This window comes from Lichenostomus cassidix, chromosome 9, assembly GCF_008360975.1.
Source record: "Lichenostomus cassidix isolate B80296 chromosome 9, HeHo_3.0, whole genome shotgun sequence".
Taxonomy (NCBI): domain Eukaryota; kingdom Metazoa; phylum Chordata; class Aves; order Passeriformes; family Meliphagidae; genus Lichenostomus; species Lichenostomus cassidix.
In genome coordinates, this window is record NC_139490.1 from 22,289,936 (window position 1) to 22,308,693 (window position 18,758).

At 57.0% G+C, this 18,758-nt stretch overlaps 1 protein-coding gene across 1 annotated transcript; it reads right to left on the bottom strand.

Annotated features, from left to right (window-relative positions):
• Nucleotides 1-4,301: 4,301 nt before the first annotated feature.
• Nucleotides 4,302-17,433, bottom strand: ETV5 (ETS variant transcription factor 5). The gene is made up of 13 exons (XM_085069859.1): nt 17,288-17,433; nt 16,667-16,802; nt 16,424-16,511; nt 16,227-16,274; nt 16,074-16,124; nt 11,065-11,194; nt 10,692-10,955; nt 8,764-9,023; nt 7,998-8,057; nt 7,517-7,585; nt 6,997-7,166; nt 6,182-6,283; nt 4,302-6,020 (listed from the first exon to the last, which is right to left on the bottom strand). Exons 2-13 carry the CDS (start codon nt 16,709-16,711, stop codon nt 5,799-5,801), a joined length of 1,509 nt encoding a protein of 502 aa, XP_084925985.1. The 5' UTR covers nt 16,712-16,802; nt 17,288-17,433; the 3' UTR covers nt 4,302-5,798.
• Nucleotides 17,434-18,758: the final 1,325 nt, after the last annotated feature.

Sequence of the window (18,758 nt, forward strand, 5' to 3'; positions counted from 1 at the left end):
CCAGATCCCTTCATGAATCCCAACAAAGTTTATGGCCTGGATGGACAATGGGTGATCAGCTTGGGGTGTAGGGATACAGCTGTGCTGACCCAGTATTGTGGGAGCTCATGGTCTGTTCTGTCCAGGATTGTTTTATTTATGTAAACCTAAAAAGCCTCCTAAATAAGATGCAATGGCTGATTCCTTGTACTGCAGACAAGTTCCCAGTTCTGCCCCTCACCTCGGCTCTACTGCCAGCTGAAACAAAACCTCATATTGCATCTTTTGCCCTGCCTTACCCATGTGTTGGCTGACCCTGCCCAGGACACCCTCCTGGCCGGAGGACACCCCCTGGCACACCAGCCAGGTGAGCACTCAGCCCTTCAATACAAGAGGGATCTCACCCCAGTTTGCTCCTTCTGCAATGAGGTGAGGACACCCTCCTTCCAAAATCTGAGCCTCTGGGGTCCTATTGCTTGCCTATCCAACAAGTGGCCAAGAAATCGTAAAATCCTAGAATGATTTGGGTTGGAAGAGACCTTAAAGACCATCTAGTTCCACCCTCCTGCCATGGGCAGGGACACCTTCCTCTATGTAGGATGCCTTCTTCAGGATTGCTGTGGACAGAAGAACCTATGTAGGTGACCCATGATGGGTTGGGAGCAGTCCATGGCCACCTACAAACCACAGGAATAACATGGGCAGTTACTGCCATAGTTAATGATAAGAGGATACCAGAGCCTCCCCTGTGGCACTGAGAGCCTTTAATGCAGCAATTGGCTCATGGTTTCAGAAGCCACTTAGAGGCTTATTCTGGTGTTAGTGCCTTGTGAGAGGCTGGGAGCTCAGTGCTGGAAGGCTCTGGGGTGTTAGTGGAGTCCCAGTCTCTTCTCAAAGGAACACAGGAGAAGGTGGGGTCAGTGGTCTCCCCCTTCCACAGCCTGTGCAGGAGTGGGAGGCTTTGAGTCAGTGATACAGACCCTCTCCCAGGAAAGTCAGCACAAAGCAGAGAGAAGCCCCAGGAAACAAGCTGTGGCTGAAGTCCTCCCTGCCACAGAGTGTCCAGCCTGCAGGTATGAACCATATTTGGATACCAAAGACCTCTGCAGATGTGCTACCACAAAACCCCGTGGTGGCCACAAGCAGCAGATGGACATCCACGAGGTGGTGCCAGACCGATGTGAAGGGAGCTGGGTGTCCTGCACACCCCTGGGTGGAAGTTCCTTACCTTTTCCTTAGTCATCAGCCCAAACTTTTCTTGCTTAATTTTTTTCATTTTTGTTGTTGTTTTGTTTTATTTTGGTGTGGTTGTTTTCGGTTATTTTTCCGGAGCTGACTCATATTGAAGTTGGCTCCACACATGGAGCCACTCATGTTGCTCCAGGTGTTTAAGAGCCAAATCAACCCACTTATTGAAAACATCAAGTGTTTGAAGAGCTGGGGAAGAGAGGAGTTGCTGTGATGTGACCTCCCTGGTAGAAGCAGCTGCAAAGCACAGGCACAAGGCCACCACGATGGCAGTGGGACATGGGCCAGGTGAGAGTTGTGTCTCACTGCCCATGCTGGACCATGCAGTACCTCTAGTCATGAGTGCTGGGCTTGTTGGTCCTGCCAGAAGAACAAGCTGCGTGGGCAGTAATTCTTCCCAAAAATGCTCCTCCAGGCAGTGATGGAAAACTCCATCACAGGCTATTAAATATGAAGCCCCTGAGACACGAATCCTGCCCCAGTCGGAAGTGCCAGACTATTTATACACTCCCGTGTAAGAGCCACAGCAGACCCTTGGCTGTCTCCATTGCTTTTTGAACGTTTTCCAGTCCTGCTATATGTTTCCGAGACAGGGAGAGCAGAAATGTACTGCATGAATTATGGATATGTAGAGGGTCATCATAATGCTCTCCCTTTTACAGGCTCCTTTTTCCAAATGGTTTTTAACCTGTGCCTCTTGTTTGAACAGCTCTTGGACCATCTGGTACCTCTGAGGTCTCATTCCAGGGACAGGGTAACATGGGGCACATGATAAAGACTGAAAAGAAGAAAATAGGAAAAAACACATTTGTCCCCACTCAGTAGCAGCTGCCATTTTATTGTCTGCTTGCAGTGTAACAGATTGTTGTTCACCCCAAACTGCCAATGGGCTCCTTACTACAGGGAACACACAGAGGTGGAAGCTGGGAGCTGGAGGATTGGAGAGAGGAATGGACACAAGCACCAAGGCTTTTCCCAGTCCCAATAGCTGAATCCTCCCCAAAATGCTGCTTCATCATTTACCATCCTCTCTGCTCTCTGCTCTTCATCCTCCCCAGTGGCTGGAAGGAGGAGGGGGAGGAAGGCAGGAGGCAAATTGTGTGGGAATATGGGAGGAGGGGAGCAGGTTGGCTGGGGATGGAGCAGTCCTAGCCTCAGCCACTCCTGCTCCTGGAGTGATGATAGCTGCAGCAGTGCTCCCCAGCTAGGCTCCCCATCCCATGGCATGTTGGAGCATGGCTTAGGAGGGCACATCCCTGTGCCTGGGAGCAGCGTCTGATGGGGCAGGAGGTGAGAAGGCAGCAGGGATGCTTCCCCTCCGTCTGCCCAACTCCTGGCAAATGCAAGTCCAGCCCCTGCTGCTCTGCCTGGGAGCTCTTGTCCCCTGGGAGGCTGCAGGCAGGACACTGAGGAGCTGTGGCTTGTCCCTCACTCTCAGGGTGGGGACAAGTGGGACCATGCACCCAAGGCAGCTCCATCCTCACTGCATGGAGTGTGAGGAGAGGGAGGGGTGATGCTCAGCAGGATCAAATAAGCAAACTCTTGGTGTCCTACGTAATAAAAGTCAGTGTGGTATCAAACCTTTTTGGGGCCTGAACCCCTTTGTCCCACAGTGTATTCCACACTGACAGACTGGAATAGAAAAACACCTCTTCCTAACCTCTCCCTTCAGTAAGAGCAGCATGAGAGATGCCCTTGGGGCTCCAGCCCTGACTTCAGTAGGATTTGCAGGGACAGGGTCAGGGTTGTGGGGTGACAAGATGCTTGACGAAGGCTTTGAAAGGCTTTGCCTTATCTGCTCATCCTCATCCTCTCCATCCATAACTGGTCCCACACATTTGCACCGGGTGGAGACTCTGCCACCCTCAGCCATCTGCTTGCCGGCCGTGCTACCGGTGGCCTCGTTTTCCCCTTGCTCCATCCTGAGCACCAGGACTCAGCCTGCTGAAATCCCCATCGAGGTGGGATTACCAGCACTGTCTGGAGCTCAGATCACCTGGGTTTTGCAGTCTTGGGCAGAGGACAGAGCTTTGTGGAAAATAAAAATGGGGTAGGGTTGGGAAGCTGGCATGGAGCTCCCTAGGGAGGGCAAGGTGTCTCCTAAGGCTAAAGAGCTGATTTAGCTCCTTGAAAGCTTCACACCAGATGAATTGGTTTTGCTGGATGTTTGAGATCCTGCTTTGGTCTGCCTGGGGTGGGAGACAGCCACATTTCTCTGTGCAGCTTAATACTTCAGGCATGATGGAAGAGCAGCTCAAGGACCCATTAGCAAAGTGGGGTGGATCCAGGTGAGGTGGGGTGGGTGTGTAAAGAGCATCATGGTACATGAGGACCTTTCATCTCTCCCCTGCCACATCTAGGGATGGGGTTTGGCTGGGCAGTGAAAATAAGCTGCAAGAGAAGGGCTGTCAGAGTATCTCTAGCAGCATCACCTGGGAGCCTGTGGACAGCCTGGCTCAGCCCAGCTAAAATTGAGGCCAATGGGAGTGGGCAGTTCTGGGGTGCTTGAGCTTTTCTCCTGCCTGTCGGGAGAAACCCTGAGACAGTTCAACTGAATCAAGTCCTCACAGAGCAGCTCTTGCCCTGCACCCACCTCCTTCATCTGTTTGCAAACCCTGAATTTTTCCCAGCCTAGAAACGGAGACAGTGAACCACTGCCCATAGGTGTGGATGGGCTTTCCTGAGAGGAACCCACCAGCTTTAGCCCTGCTTCTTGTGCTGCCTGGATTTCCAGGGGAGTGAAGCACTCACTGAGAAACCCTGGGGAAGAAACAATATTAAATTGCAGACAGAAGCCACCCCCATTCCAAATGGATCCTCTCATGGGATGTGGCTTTTGTGAAAGCTGTGGCAGCATCCAGACCCAGGAGCAACAAATCCAGAACTGGGAAGAGGGCAGGGGGACTGGGGACAAAGCAACCTGGGTGACGGGGTCCGAGCCCTAGACAGACCCTGCTGCAGGCCCCAAGTGATGTGCTGTACCCTGGAGCACTTCAGACCCCACAAGCACATCCAGGGGCTCCTCCCAGCCCAGGCAGCATCCCATGGCGCAGGCAAAGCAGGAGCCCAGGCAGTCAGGGAGGAACAGGAAGCAAGATCCTTTATTGTACACAGTACAGAATGTAATGCAGCTTTGCAGGAGATACATAGCCCTGCTTGAGTAAAGATATTTCAAATCAGTCCTCAGATTAACCCCTTCTGCACTGCAGACCTGCCACACAGAGCAAATGGTTAAAAACCTGTCCCCAAGGTGGGGTTCCCAAAACCAAATGCTCCCCATAGATACAGGCCACTGCAGCCACCATGGGGAGAGCAACCAAGTCTTTGTAGAGTTAATCTTCATACTTCCCAAAAAAGAATGAATCAGACCAAAAAAAAAAAAAAATCCCAAACAAAAATTCCAACCGAAGCTAACTAAAGAAGAGAAAAAATTCCTATACAGCATTTACAACAAAACATGTAGCCTGGTGCAGGGGAGGCAGGTATGGATATATGAGTGGTGGAGGAGTGTTAGGAGGTGCAGCGGGGGGGAGCTGGAGGGAAGTGGGATATTGAGGAAGGGAGGTGGGGGACCCCCCATCCCTGCCCACCTCAGCCTTACATCCCAGCTCCGAGGCCATGCCGAGCAGGGGGAGCACAGCTGAGCCGATACTGGGGTTCGGCCCTGGGCTCCCCTGGGAAAGAGGACTGGAGCAGTGAAATGGAGTGGACCAGATCCTTTGGCAGCCATCCCAGGAAGCCATGGGCATCGAGGGCTCCCCCTGCCACCAGGAAAGCCATGGGGGTGTCCCCAGGGGCTCCAGGAACAGCAGCCGGGCTGCAAAAAATAGCTTTGCCTTAAAATACAAAAAATCTACAAAAATCAGTTTAGAAACCTTTAGTATTTTCCTAAAACATCCCAAAAAAAAAAAAAACCAAAGAGAGAGTTAGTGTCAGGGTCTCCTCCCCTAAAATGCAACCCATGGCCCACAGCCAGAGCTGGGGAGGATCGAGGGCATGGAGAGGATGCAGGAGGTTCTATGGGAACAACAGGTTATATATGGGGAGGGGGTTTGGGAAGAAGGCAGAAGGCTCCTTGGGGTTGGGGTAGGATGCTGCGCACATCAGCCCCGGGGTGCTGGCCCAGGCGGCCCCCCGCATCCCTCCTCTCTGTGCAAATCAAAGCCCTTTCCACCACACAAGGCAGCTACGCGGATTGTGCTCGATGCAAAGCAGATTGTCGTGACAATTGGCTCGGTAGCCACGCAGCCCAGCCCTGGGGCACTGCCGGAGCCAGGGCCTGGGGCAGACACTGCGACTTTAGGCTCCCCAAGACATCACACTGATGCATGGCAGGAGGTGCCGGCCACGGACAGTCCTGTGCACTAGCCCTTGGAAAGGAAGGGTGGGAATTCGGCGGCAACACACGTGGGGCGTTTTGAATTCCTCCAATTTGCGTGTGCACCCATGCGGTTTGTCGTCGGGTGTTTTTGTTTTTTTTCCCCCATATGAACAGCCAAAAATATTCTTTAGAAAATCGCGTTTGCCCCAGGTGGATGCGCTAGTGCCAATGGCTCCGCCGGCCGGCCGAGTCAGTAGGCAAAGCCCTCCGCGTAGGGAAGGCTGCCGCAGGGATCCATGTCCAGCAGGAATGCCGGGCTGTCCTCGAAGTGTGTCAGCGGCACTGTCTCCTCCTCCGGCACCGGGCAGTCAGGCTCTGTCTTCAGGAAAGGGCGCTGGTTGTCGGGATAGGCCATGGAGAAGAGGGCGTCAGGGTCACAGACGAATTTATAGACGTACCGCTCGCCGGCAACCTGCGAGGAGGAGGGAGGCTGTGAGAGGTGCCCTGAAATTATCCCTGCCCTGAGGAAGCACCACACACCTCACACCGGACCTGATCCCTCTCCTGCTGCACCCTGGGGACAGCAGAGGACAGTCACACCCTGCTGTGGGGTGGCAGGGGGGGGTCACTCACCTTCTGCATGATGCCCTTCTCATAGTAGTAGCGCAGCGAGCGGCTGAGCTTGTCGTAGTTCATGGCTGGCCGATTCTTCTGGATGCCCCAGCGCCGTGCTACCTGTGGGGAGAGACATGGCAGCCACCAGGGCTTGAACAGGGATCCTCAGAGGAAATCACAACTGCAGTGCAGGCTAGAGGCTTGTTTGGGGGGGCTGGAGCAGCCAGGGGTGAAGGTGTCCCCATAGTCTGGGAGTGGTTCCCCGCCTGCTATGACAAATGCTCCAGCTGCCACCACACAGCCACCGCCAAATCAGGGGCCAAATCAAAAGTTGTTTGATTAGGGGGAGGCCTGCCAAAAAGGCTGCTTCAGAAAACCACAATTTCCATGCATGGCGCAAGAAATATTATGGGTAATTACCCACAATGCGCAGCTCAGTGCTTGCTACAGCTGCTTTCAATTACTCCCCAAACAGCTTCTTCCTCTGTGTCACCCTCCTGTGGAGCCACATGGCTCTGGCACGGCACTGCGCCAGCACGGAGCTGCTGCTGGAAAGCCAGGGCAAAGGATGGGAGCAGCTTGGGAAGGAGGGAGCCATGGCAGAGCAGTGGGTCTGAGCAAATCACAGCACAGAGGCAACACCACCACAGCTGGTGCCCACTTCAGGAGCCAGCACACGCCACACCAAGAGGCAGCAGAAGATATTAAAGGCAAATTTCCACAGCTGACTGGAGAGTAGAGATATGTGTCTCGCCTCAAGCGCATGGGAAGGACCCAGCCCACTCCTGCAACCCCACAGCCACTCCCCTGCTCCAGGGCAGGACCTCTCATACCTCCTCAGGCTCGATCAGCTTGAACTCCATGCCTCGGCCGGTCCACGCGATGAAGTGGGCGTTGGCAGGGTCATCCAGGAGGGTGACCAGGAACTGCCAGAGCTGCAGGGAGCCGCGCCGCTGGTAGGGAGGACCCTCACGGTACAGGGTGGGCTCCTGCTTCACTTTACCTGCCCGCACCAAGACACCTGGTTAAACACTGCCCCTCTCCCTGTGTCACCAGCAGGGAAAATGTGCAACAACATGGGTCAGCCCCGTGCAGACACCTGAGCAGGATCAGACCATGGGGTGGGAGAGGGGAAAGGTGCTGGGGATGGTGCTGCAGGCAGGTAGATGTCAGGGACAGAGGTGGAGCATGGCAGTGATGCCAAGTTGCCACATGGGATGATCAGCAGCTCTCAAGAGCACCGTGCCACCATTGCTTGGCTTTATAAGTCAGGAAATGCAGATCCCAGCATGCCCACATCTTCCTCAGTGAGCCCCAGTTCCCCTGCAGGCCCCCCCGGGACCACATTCTTACCCTCCAGTCTCTCGGGTACCACGCATGTGTCATCAAAATACAATCGTGTGTCCTTTTCATAAGAAAATCCTATGGGGAAAAGACCCTTGGTGAGCACAGGGCCCCTCCACCACCCTGGCTGGACCCCAAGAAACCCTGCTTGGCCCAATCCAGCCCAGGACCCCATCCACACCTCTGAGAGCAGCCCCATTCCCAGTTACATCAGTGGCTGAGTGCTGCACAGCTCTGCCCACCTCGCTGCTCCCAAACCCTATTAGCAGCTCTGTCAGGTGCGTTATCCCAGATTACATGGCGCTGCTGTGCCCTCACAGCACGCTCACAGGGGCTGCCGGCTACTTTTGGGGCTGCTGCCAGCACACAAGGCTCCCATAGGCCCCACGGTGTCTCGAGGGTGTTTTCAGGGTGCCCAGGGAGTACTGCCTGCCCCAAGGGAGGGGTGGGAAGGGGGACAGGGGGAGAGAGGCGGTGGGGAGTCACTCACCGTCATGGCTGTTGGGGAAGACATTCCCCCGTAGGTACGAGGACTGGCAGTTAGGCACTTCTGAGAGGGAAAGGAAGATGACATTAGGGTTGTACACCCTGTGGGTGCCACCATGGATTTGGCAATGTATTCTTCACCCCGAGCACGTCCTGTGGTGAAGCCCAGGCACCTTCCCCCCTCCCCACACTCCCGGGCCCACTACATCCATCCTCAACATCGGGGAAAAAAGCCCAGTATGGTTTGGGGTGGCACTGGAATTTAGACTGGAGCAAGGGCTAAGTCAGCTCGAGTTTTTGCAGGCCCCACATGAAGGGAGGCATGGCTGCGCCTCCCCTACCATCTGCTTGGCTGTGCCACTCTCCATCCCGAGGTTGGGGTATTTTTAGGTCCTAAGGCGATTAGAGGATTTTTCCGTGATGCTGGTAGGGTCCAGCAGCCAGCAATCACAGCTGGCCCTCGGCCAAAGCCAAGGGGGGACCCGCCAGGGACCATGGGGCACCCCAGTCTGTGGCTACGGCACTGACCACACCACTGGCATCAGATGAACGCCTGCTCTATCCCCTGGCTTTGGAAAAGGAGGAGGAAAGAGAAGAAAGAGAAAGACAAAGCAGGATCCCAGCACTGAGGGAGCTCCAGGGTGACACAGCACCCTTCTGCCTGAGGCTCAACCCTGTGCCTACCATGCTGATGGCAGAGATGCTTTGCTCCTCAGAGTGTCACTGGTGTAACCCCACCCAGCACCTGGCTGCCCCCGATTCACACACACCTGAGTCAATGCAGTAGTCCCGGGGCTCCTGCTTGATGCCCATGGGGGGCTGGAAGCTGTGGCCGGGGGGACCGGGCAGACCAGGGCCGCCGTGCTCGTAGAGCGGGTCGTGGTACTCCTGCTTGAATCCCTGAGGGGGGCGGGGGGCAGCAGGGCCCAGGGGCTCCGACAGCTGCCGGTGGTAGACGGGGCGGCTGTCCCCTGGGACCCCTGCCTGCGGCGGGAAGGGGTGGCAGGGCTCGGACAGCTGCCTCTGAAACCTGGGGGACAAGGACACAGCATTACTGAGGAGTGGGGTCAGCCCTGCCACTGGCTCCCACCCCAGACCAGGACTGCCTGGCAGCTGGGTGCCTTCAGCCTGGGGTGCTCTCAGGGTGCCCCACTGCAGGCTGGGATGGTTCCCCAGATGCACAGCCACCACAAAGGCCCATCCCATGGGGACCCAGTGGGGTGCTGAGAACCCCTTTGCCCCTCCAAGCACTGAGGACCCCACGACGGAGGAGCAGGATAACACATGGGCCATCACAGTAAAACATTCTGGGCTTCAGGTATCTGGAATGGAATGAGAAAAGGAACGAAAAGCCACCCCCCAACAGTCATATCTCTGCAAACCAGTAAAATCTGTCCCCAGCGTGGGGGGCAGGGGCCAGGGGATGCTGTGCATGGGTGGGCGCTTATGCAAAGCCAAATCCACTCCGCAGCTCCAGCCGGCTGCTAATCCGCCTGCGCAGCTGGGATTAAACCTTGAACTCGACAGCAAGGAGCACTATTTTCGGCTCCAGGGTGCTGCCATCACTTGTCTGAGCCCTAGCATGGTTTCTGCTGGTGGTGTTGGATGAGGCACCATCTCGAGGGGGTGCTGCCACATCCCCTCGTCCTCTGGCACCTTGAAAGGTGATCTTGGATCTCCGTGCCGGCTCCTCTCGGCTGGCCTTGCACCATTTGGCTTTGTAACCAGAGCTCTCCCAGCTGCCGGGCTGGGATTACTCCATTTCCGAGCCGTGTCCCTCTGCCCTTCCTGAATGAAACTCAAGCCCTGTGCTGGCACGGTGCTTCCCAAGGGGTCGCAGCCAGCCCCCTGCATAGCTCGAAGGTCACACGGAGCCCCACTTTGCTGGGGAGGGATGCTTTCCTGTTCTGGGCACATTCCAAGGGCTGCCACAGCCCCATTGCATGGCCTTTGCCAGGCTGCCACATCTTGCCCCGTGCTTACAGGGGTGACACGGTGGCTGTCACAGAAAAGGGCTACAAGCAGAGCACCTACTGAGAGGACCCATAGGAGCAAACCCAGGGTGAGGGAGGGGACTGGCAAAGCCTCCAGGGACTTCAGAGTGATAGGGGATGCTGCCACAGCTTGGAGAGGAAGGGGAGAACAGGGGTCTCCCCCCACAGCCCACAAAATCATGGTGATGCCATGCAGTGCATGGGGGAGCTCTGAACAATCCCCAGCCCGGGGTACACAGGGGCAGGACACAGATGGTCACAGCTCGCCAGTCCAGCAGTGCTTGGCTTGGGAGGTAGAGCTACAGTGGGTGGGAATGAGGGGAGCAGAGCCCTGACTCAGGACTATCACCTGTTGGAATAGGGATGGATGCAGGAGGCAGCCTCTGCTTCCCTTGCCTTTCCCAAGAGGGAGGCAAAGGCTCTGCCCCATGTTGAGGGATTGGGAGAAGCAGTTCCCTGTTAGCAGGAGAAAGAGCCACCAGATCCCAGAAGGAAGTGGCAAGTTTTGGCACATGGGACCACAGGCAGCAACATTTGGCCCACCGACTGCAACTGCAACACGGCGACAAAGGCACAAGCATTTCCTTCCCCACACTTTGGGACCACCGACCACCAAGCATTTCCTTCCCCACACTTTGGGACCCCAGGAGTCCCCATAAACCCCCAGATGATTCCTGTGGTCACCGGGGTGGGGGATACCTCACCTGTGCTCTGCGGGGTATTGGTTCTCAGACATCATCTTTGGCATGTGGATGGGCGGGTGTGGTGGCCGCGGCACGGCGAAGGGCTGCTGCTGCCGCTGCTCCTGCAGGGTGTGCGGGGCCGGGGCAGCCCCATGGGCAGCCGCTGGCACGGCCGGGGCCGGCGGTGGCGGCGGTGGTAGGGCCTGTCCGGGGTGCGCGGGGGACACCGGCGTGGCGGGCGGCGTTAATGGCTTGAACCCGGCGGGGGGTTTCCTGTCATAGGCACTGCCAAAGGACATGGACCAGAGCTGACGGCAACGCCGACGGGGACAGCACCGCGTGGCACGGAGTCCCCGAGGGCTCAGCGGGCAGCCCACGGCCCCGTGCTACCTACCAGCAGTTGTAGAGGCACTTGTCCCCATAGCCGGCGCAGAGAGCCTGCTCGTGGCTGCAGGATGACAGCTCCGAGGATGGGCTGGGCAGCTCCCGCTTGATCTTTGCCGGAGGTGGGGCGTGCAGGACCACTGCAAGGAGACCGAGGAGGATACAGGCTCACCCAAATGGGAGAGGGCGATGGGAACATCACCCCTGCGAGCATCAGCTCTTTGCTTTGGGAATAAGGTGCTGAATTATGCCTTCAGAGCACTAGGCAACTGAAGCAGGGCAGTTTGGTGCCCTGGCAGACCCCAGCAGTGGTGGTGAAGTGAGCCAGGGTGGCAGGGGAGGGCAGAGTTGGGACAGTCACAGCAGCCCAGGACTTTGTTTGCAGAAGGGAAGTTCCTCCCCACTGGGATCCAAGAAGGGCAGAGCAAGGGCTGTGAGAGGGAACAGGCAGTTCAACAACAACCTTGGATGAGACGTGTGCTGTGGCCAGGCCAGCAGCCCCTCAGTGAGTGGAGCAGAGCCCAGGCACCACCGGCTGCCTCCCTGAGCCATGGAGCAAAGGGTGAGGGGGCTTGACAGCCTGGAGCTCCCCAGGGCTCATAAACAATCCTCACAGGGGCATACCCACTTCCAGAGTTTGTAAGTGGGATCCACCTTCCCGCAGCCAAGGTGGTCCAATGGGATCCAGTCCTAGGGTCCCACAATTGTATGAGCTCAAGTGACAAACATCCCATTAAACCCAAATCCTCTCCACCCACTCCCAAGCTCACTTGCTATATATAATTATAAACTGAGTAATATACGCTTAAGCTAATTAATTTCTAAAAGCAGGCGCCCTAGGAAAGGGAAAGCGCCTCAGAGATCTGTACCTAAATAGTGCCTCAGAGAAGAGCCAAGACTAATCGGAAGTGGAGTATTAGCTTCATGCAAAGCCTAAACACAGCCCAGCTACACTGGAGAGGAGCAAATAGCTCCAGGACAACTGTTCACAGCTTGCCAGGTAATTAGCTGCTCCCCTAATTTGTCAAAACCTTTAAAGAGCTGCTGACTCCCCTTTCTACCCATCCCCCCCTCGAAAGGCCCCAGTACAGCTGGTACCAAGGGCATAAACCCCCCCTCCTGGCCCCCCCAGAAGGATTTGAAACACAAAGCCCAGCGCTGAGCCAGCACAGCCCCCCACACGCCTTCCACTCGCTCCCAAGCCGGATTTATCCCACTCCTCCTTCCCCCCTCCCCAGCGAGGTTTTGCCACTCTCAGCATTTCCAGCCTTAAAAGGGGGCCAGCATGGCGGCGGCAGAGCACAGGCACCCCACGAGCCATGGGAAAGCAAAGGGGAACTGGCTTTGGAAGGGCTCCAGCTGCCTATCGCGGGCATGGTTCTCCCGAACAGGCTCCGTGTTGTTGGAGCGAGTTGTTTTTCCGCCAGTCGTACAATGGGGTCTGGTTATTCATTGAAAAAAAAGCCTCCAGTCCCTGAGCAGGCACCACCCTCCATTCACAAACACTTCGGAGTGCTCCATTCATGTGGCTGAGGGAGGAAAAAAAAAAGAAAGGAAAAATTTCCCCAGAGCTTAGCACTGCCATTCAAAAAAAAGGGAAATGAGCCTTAAGATCCTAACAGAGACCAGCTGTCCAAGCCCGGACTCTGTGCAACGTTTGGATTCCTTACACAAACACTGCAGGGCCGGCCGGCGCTGCTCAGCACGACGTGCTCCTACGCCAAGCTCACGGCCAGCGAGGCTGCAGGAATCCAGGGGGCAACGAGGCCAGCGGTGCAGCTTTTGGGGGAAAGTGCTGGGTTTGGGACCCCTCAGAGAGCAGCCAGCTGGGAGGAGCTGCCCTGCCCCAGCACCCAACCCCTCAAACGAACATTGGGTCCACGAGCACTTTTACCCTTTCCGGTCCTGCCCTCGGCACTATAATTAAAAGCTAAAAAAATATATAAAAATAAGCAGAGGGAGTAGCTCAACTACAGACGGGGCAGGAGAACATGCGTCGGCAGATCCACGCCAAGGCTGAGCCACAGCAGCAGCTAGAGCACCCCGGTGTGCCTGACAGCCCCTCGGGATGGAAAGACCCTGGGGTGGCGAGGCAAGGGACCAGCCACATGTGCCACTGCTGTGCCCAGCCAGGAGGGGAGGTGGGGGAGCTCAGGCAAAGCCCCCCAGTGCCATACAAGCAGTCAAATTGGAAATGCCCCTACTGGCAACCATCAGCCAAGATATCTCCCACGGAAAAGGGAGACACCACAAAGCCACTCGAGGCCTTGAATTCCCAGTGAATCCCTTGGCGGACGACAGGGCAAGGTTATTCCCACCCATCAGCATAACTGGACCTCCACGAGGCTAAGCTGGGTGGACATTGGCTTCCACTGGCACCCACTGAATGCGCCAAGGGGAAGGCAACCAAACCACCACTGCCAGCTCAGGGACCTTGGCACCCACTCAAGCTGTCACCTGGGAGCCGAGCTCCGCGCCTGCCCCTCCATCCCCCAGCGCTACAGGACGCACCCAAGGTCACGCCAGGAGAGGAGTCAGAAATAGAAGCCAGGCTCCTGCTTTCCTTTGTTTAAACAACTCTTCCTCACAAACAAACCTCCCTCTTTCATTTTGGTGTGTAAGAAACTCCGTGCCCTGCCCGTGGCTTTTGCCACGTGCTGCCTGCACGGGGAGGCCACAGGTACCCTGGGAACAAATCACCTCCTGTGGTGCTCGATCTCCTCAGCACGATCCCATCAATGCCCAGGTACTTGAACAACCAGTGGGGACATAATATGTACACCTTTGGCCCCAGGACCACAATCCTCGTGAGCCCACACCCATGCCCAGCCAGGGCTGCAGTATGAGGGCCAGCATGGTGAGCTCTGCAGTCACCCACAGCCTCCTCACTTTCACGGAAGGATCCACCATTTCCCTGGGTAACTTAAAAGCACTGAATCTGGCCTCTTGCCGCTTGGTCCAGGGTGCTAAAAACAATGCATCCCTCATCTGGAGTAGCCTTGCTTTCCCTACAGCGGGATTTCCTCCCCAGCGCAGCGACCCACTGCCCTCCAAATTGTTATATTGCTCCCAAGCCCCAGCTTTAAGCTCCTGTCTGCCAGGGATCTTGGCTACAGAATTGGGAACAGAGAGTGGGCAGCAGCAGAGCTGCCGGCAGCTATGAGGGGGTTTTAGCAAGGCAAGAAGGATGCTGCAGTTCTGAGCATCTCCAAAACTCCACGTGGCACATGCAGCATCTCCAAACTGCATGTGGAACATGCAGTGGGGTCCAAACTGAGCCTGGTTTGTCCCTTTCTGCCTCTGTGCCAAGGAAGCTCGGCCCTAGGAATGCAAGATGGGGCACAAGGTTAAGGTTTGCTCAAGATAAGAGAGTTTTCTCAGGGAAAAGGCACAGAGCTACACAACTGCAGAAACAGAGTCCAACACAAGCCGCAAACATCCGTAGGGACTAAGGTGGGATTTTCCTTTCCCTGCGAGCTAACAGATGCTCAACTCCAATGTGACTGCCAGCCCAGCAAGGCAGCATGTCCTGCTAGTGAAAGCTGGGTGCAGACTGGAGCTGCACCACAGCCCTCTTTCTCTTCCTCTCTACATGGCCCATGGTTCAAAACCGGAGTTTCCCTCCTCTGTAAACTCTCTCCAGTGGAGGCATGGAAGAGCTGGGCTGTTCCCCTCTGCCTCAGTCTGAAACCTTTGCTTTCTCTCCCCAGGAAAGTTAAGGAAGGTTATTGCTGCAGGGAGTCACACAGGCAGATCTTCCAAGTGACAAAGTAATTTCAACACCACATCCACAGGGCTGAGCAGGTCAGAACATTTTTAAGAGTCCTGACCAAATAAATGCCTTTTTCTTTTTCTCCTCTTTTCCCTGCATCACCCAGAAAAGTTTCTCTCCTCTCTGAGCTCTTCAGGTTACAAGGAAACAAGAGACTGCCAAAAGGCACTGGAAACAGCTCCAGCTCCAAGAGCCACCCTCCCACGCACACTGCAGTTTCTACTGCTCCGAGCGAGAGCTGCTGGGCTGTGCTGGGGATGTCAACAGACCGTTGTGTTTCTGACTCCGGGCTCGCCTTTTATCTCAGGGGAGACGGGGAAAAAACACATCTGAAACTTGGGCTGTCTGGACCAGCTTAATGGCAAGCTTCCCACTCCGAAGTAATCAAAGAGCAATAATTAACATGCATTTGCTGTCGGAGGAGATACCCCGCTGCATGCTGTGACAGAGCTGGAATGAAAAATCTGTTCGACTGCAGGCTAAATTTGATTTCCTTTAAGTTCCGTAGCTGTCTGGCTCAGCAGCAAATCCCAGCCACCGACACCAAGCTACTACTTGCGTTTGCCAGGTAACAACTCAAAACATCCTGACTGCCCCCCCTTCTCCTGCAACCGACCCTTCGACGCCCCAGAGCAGCGCCTGGAGCTGCACAAGCCCCACACGCCATTCCCTGGCCCCTGCCCTCGCCACTAACCCGCTCTGGCAACACACCGCGGCTCAGAACCAACTCTCGCTCTTATGCAATTCACGAGGGACTGCATTTTCACTGGCCTCCTTTTAAAGACGCTCGCTTGCCAGTGATTAATGCCGCTTAAAGCGGCTCAAGTTTCACCGCTCAGGCTCGCTCTTGCCAACAGCGCTGGGCCAGGACTCTAAAAAGCTCTAGAAACTGCAGAGATTGTGGCTAACCGAGGAGCCCAGCACGGGCTGTCTCTTCCACTTGAAAAGGAAAAGGAGTATTCAGAAGCGAATCCACCTTACTACGAACAAGCTGCACGTCTCAGAGGAACCCAGAGAGCAGATTGAGATATTTCCATGCATTTGGCTGTAATATGCCTCATTAACAAAAGACAGAATATTGCACGTTTTATCTTGATGAACCCAAGCCACACGTGCTTTCTCCCCAAAGCCCACGATTCAGCCCCAGCAACAACTGCTTTTCCAAGGAAGCAACTCCAAACCCAAATGTTTGCACAGGCACCCAAACATCTACCCCCAGAGAACAAAAACCCGGAACAATCACTTACAGTTGTCAGACTGGAAATCTGGGACAAATTGTTCGTCATCGGGGACCTGAGCTAAAAAAAACAAACAAAAAAGTGGGTTTATGGCGTTTTCAGTTCTCAAAAAAATGCTCGCAGAGAGATTTTACATGGCAAAAGGCAGAGGTGAAGACTTGCCTTCAGCTAGCCAGGCCTCTTGGAGCTGGCTGAGATCCTGGAAGAGCTCTGGAACAGAGTGAAAGACTTATGGGCTCCACAGAAGAATAAATAACACTGCCATTATTTGCAGGATTATTTCTAAAACAACGAAAGCCAGGCGAGTGGTCTCACGGGGCTGCGGAGAGGCCATGGCAGCCTGGGCCAGCCCTGCCTACCTTCCGAGTCATGGGCCAGGTCGGTCTCCAAAAATTTCCTTTTCCTATCGGACCCCGGCCGGCCTCGGCCCTCCTCTGTGCAGGACTTCTGCAAGGAAAAGGGCGACAGCTGCCCATGAGGGTGGCGGTCCCAAGGCTCGGGGGTGCCCCCAAGGACAACGGGGGTACTCCCAAGGATGGGGAAGGGGTGCCCCCAAGGTCGGGGAGGAAGACGTCGACAGGGATCAGGGGGGGCAAACTTACCCCGGGGCCCATGAAGGGAACCTGCTGGTCGTAGAAGCCGTCCATGGTGCGGGGGAAGCGGGCAGTGCCCCCGGCCCGCTCAGCATCGACACCGGCCCGGGAAGGGGGTCCCGCCCGGGCTCCGGCAGGTGCGCGGCTGGGGGCGGAGGGGACGGGGAGGGGGAGGGGTCAGGCCCTGGCCTCTGCCGCCCCCGGGGTTGGCTCGGCGCGAGCGCGGGGCCGCCACGCCTCCCCGGGGAGCCGGCCCGCTCCTGCCGTGGCGGGTCGCAGCCCCCCGGCTCGTGATGTCACCTAATTTCTATAGAAACGGCCGTGACATCACGCGCCGTGGGAGCGGGAGGAGGCGGCGGGGGGCGGGCGGGCCGCGCGCTTCTCCCCCCTCCCCCCGCCCCTCGCCGCTGCGGGGCCGCGCCGCAGCCAGCCTCGTTCCCACGCCACCCCGCGCGCCCCATTCATAAACTCCGCCCCCCCTCCTCCTCTCCCCCGAGCGCGCGCTCGAGCGCCCGCTCGCGCGCGCCCCCCGCCATTCACACCGCGCGGCCCGCGCCATTCATAAACACCGCCCCCGCCCCGGGCCCCGGCCCCGGCCGCGCTGCGCCCCGCCGCCAGGCCCCCACGTACCCGGCCGGCGCGCCGCGGCCTCAGCGGCAGCGGGGCGAGCCGGGACCGGAGCCGGGACCGTGGCCGGGGATGGCGCGGCGCCTCTCCGAGCCCGGGCACCGCGCTGCCGCTCTGCGCCGGCCCGCAACCCCCGAGCCAGCGGCCTCCGCCGGCCCCGCCCCGCGCCGCTTGTTTACCCTCCGCGCTGGCCAATGGGGTGCCGCCGCTCGGCCTGCCGCGCCATCTGATTGGCTGCAGGGCTGCTCCGTGCCCGCCCGCGCTCCGCTCCGCCGAGCCCCATTGAGACCGGCTGAGTGGGCGGGGGCGGAGGTGGCCAATGGGCGCGCTGGGATTTGCCTGGCTCCGCCCAGAACGTTTTTCATTCATAAAAAAATAGAAGGGGGAAAAGACTGGCGGGTGGGGCTGGGGCCGCGCAGGATTTAAAGGGGCCGCGGCCCGCTGCAAGAGCGGGGATGGGGTGGGTTAGCGGGCGGCCTTGAGGGTGGGATAGTTGGTGGGACAACCCTCGGGTCCGGGGCGGCGAGGAAGGACCGGGTCCGTGTACAGCGTGCCCAAGAACCTGCCGCACAGCAAGCCGTGCAGATGGAGCAGACCTTGGGGCACGCAGGCCGTGGGGTCCCCTCTGCTTTCGTGGGAAGTGGATGCTCACAAGCAAGACAGCGTCGCACGGGACCCCCTGCGAGCCCGGCGCTCACCCATGCCTGAATACTGATTTGGGCAGCCTTTCCCCTGCAGGCACCCTGAAGCCAGGGTTGCCTTTTAAAAGGGCCATGGGAAAAACAGTTCCCACTTGCAAGGGCTTTGGGGTTGCCCCTGCCATGGATCCCTCCAAGCAGATTCATGGACACACACTCTTGAAGGACTCCAAATGTCCCAGAGGTCTGGGAATGAGTTTAGGACAGAGTGGTGCTGCTGGGGGCCTGCCAGGCCTCCCACTACAGCATTTACCTGCTAAGTGCCTCAGTTTCCCTATCTGTAACTGCAGGTGGTGAGACCTGCCCTGGGGACCTGTCAGTGGCTGCTCAGGGAGGATGCAGCAGTTTGCACAAGATAAATGGATTGTGTGGAGGCCTCACATTGCCAGGGAGGGAGACTAGGAAGTCATTGCTGGAGAAGGCAAAACCAAGGGGTAGTGCTTGGTTCCATACTGCACATCTCACCTTAGGAAGGAGAGGAACCTTCTGCTTGGATGCTGGGAAGTTGCCCAGGGATTAGGAAGCCTGTCAGTACAGAGCTGTCTAGGCCATCTTGAAATCCTCAGGTCACGGGCTTGTCAGTGTCCTGGGAGAGCTGCCCAGCATGTCTTTGGGCTGCTGGAAGGAACTCTTCTGTCGATGCTGGGTTACTAATGAGCTCCCAGAGTCCTCCAGGGCCACCTCTACCCCCCCACCCCCAGGGATGACGGTGGTCATGGCAGGTAGCTCATGTGCCATCCTGTCCCCGGTGGAATGATGGGGCTGCTAGGATACAC

Excerpts from the sequence above, each read along its gene's own strand:
- ETV5 (XM_085069859.1), bottom strand. The coding sequence starts at position 16,711 with ATGGACGGCTTCTACGACCAGCAGGTTCCCTTCATGGGCCCCGGG. Across the intron at positions 11,195-16,073 it reads AGATTTCCAGTCTGACAACT|TGGTCCTGCACGCCCCACCT; the intron begins GTAAGTGATTGT and ends GTCTCCTTGCAG. Across the intron at positions 8,058-8,763 it reads GGACTACTGCATTGACTCAG|AAGTGCCTAACTGCCAGTCC; the intron begins GTGTGTGTGAAT and ends TTTCCCTCTCAG.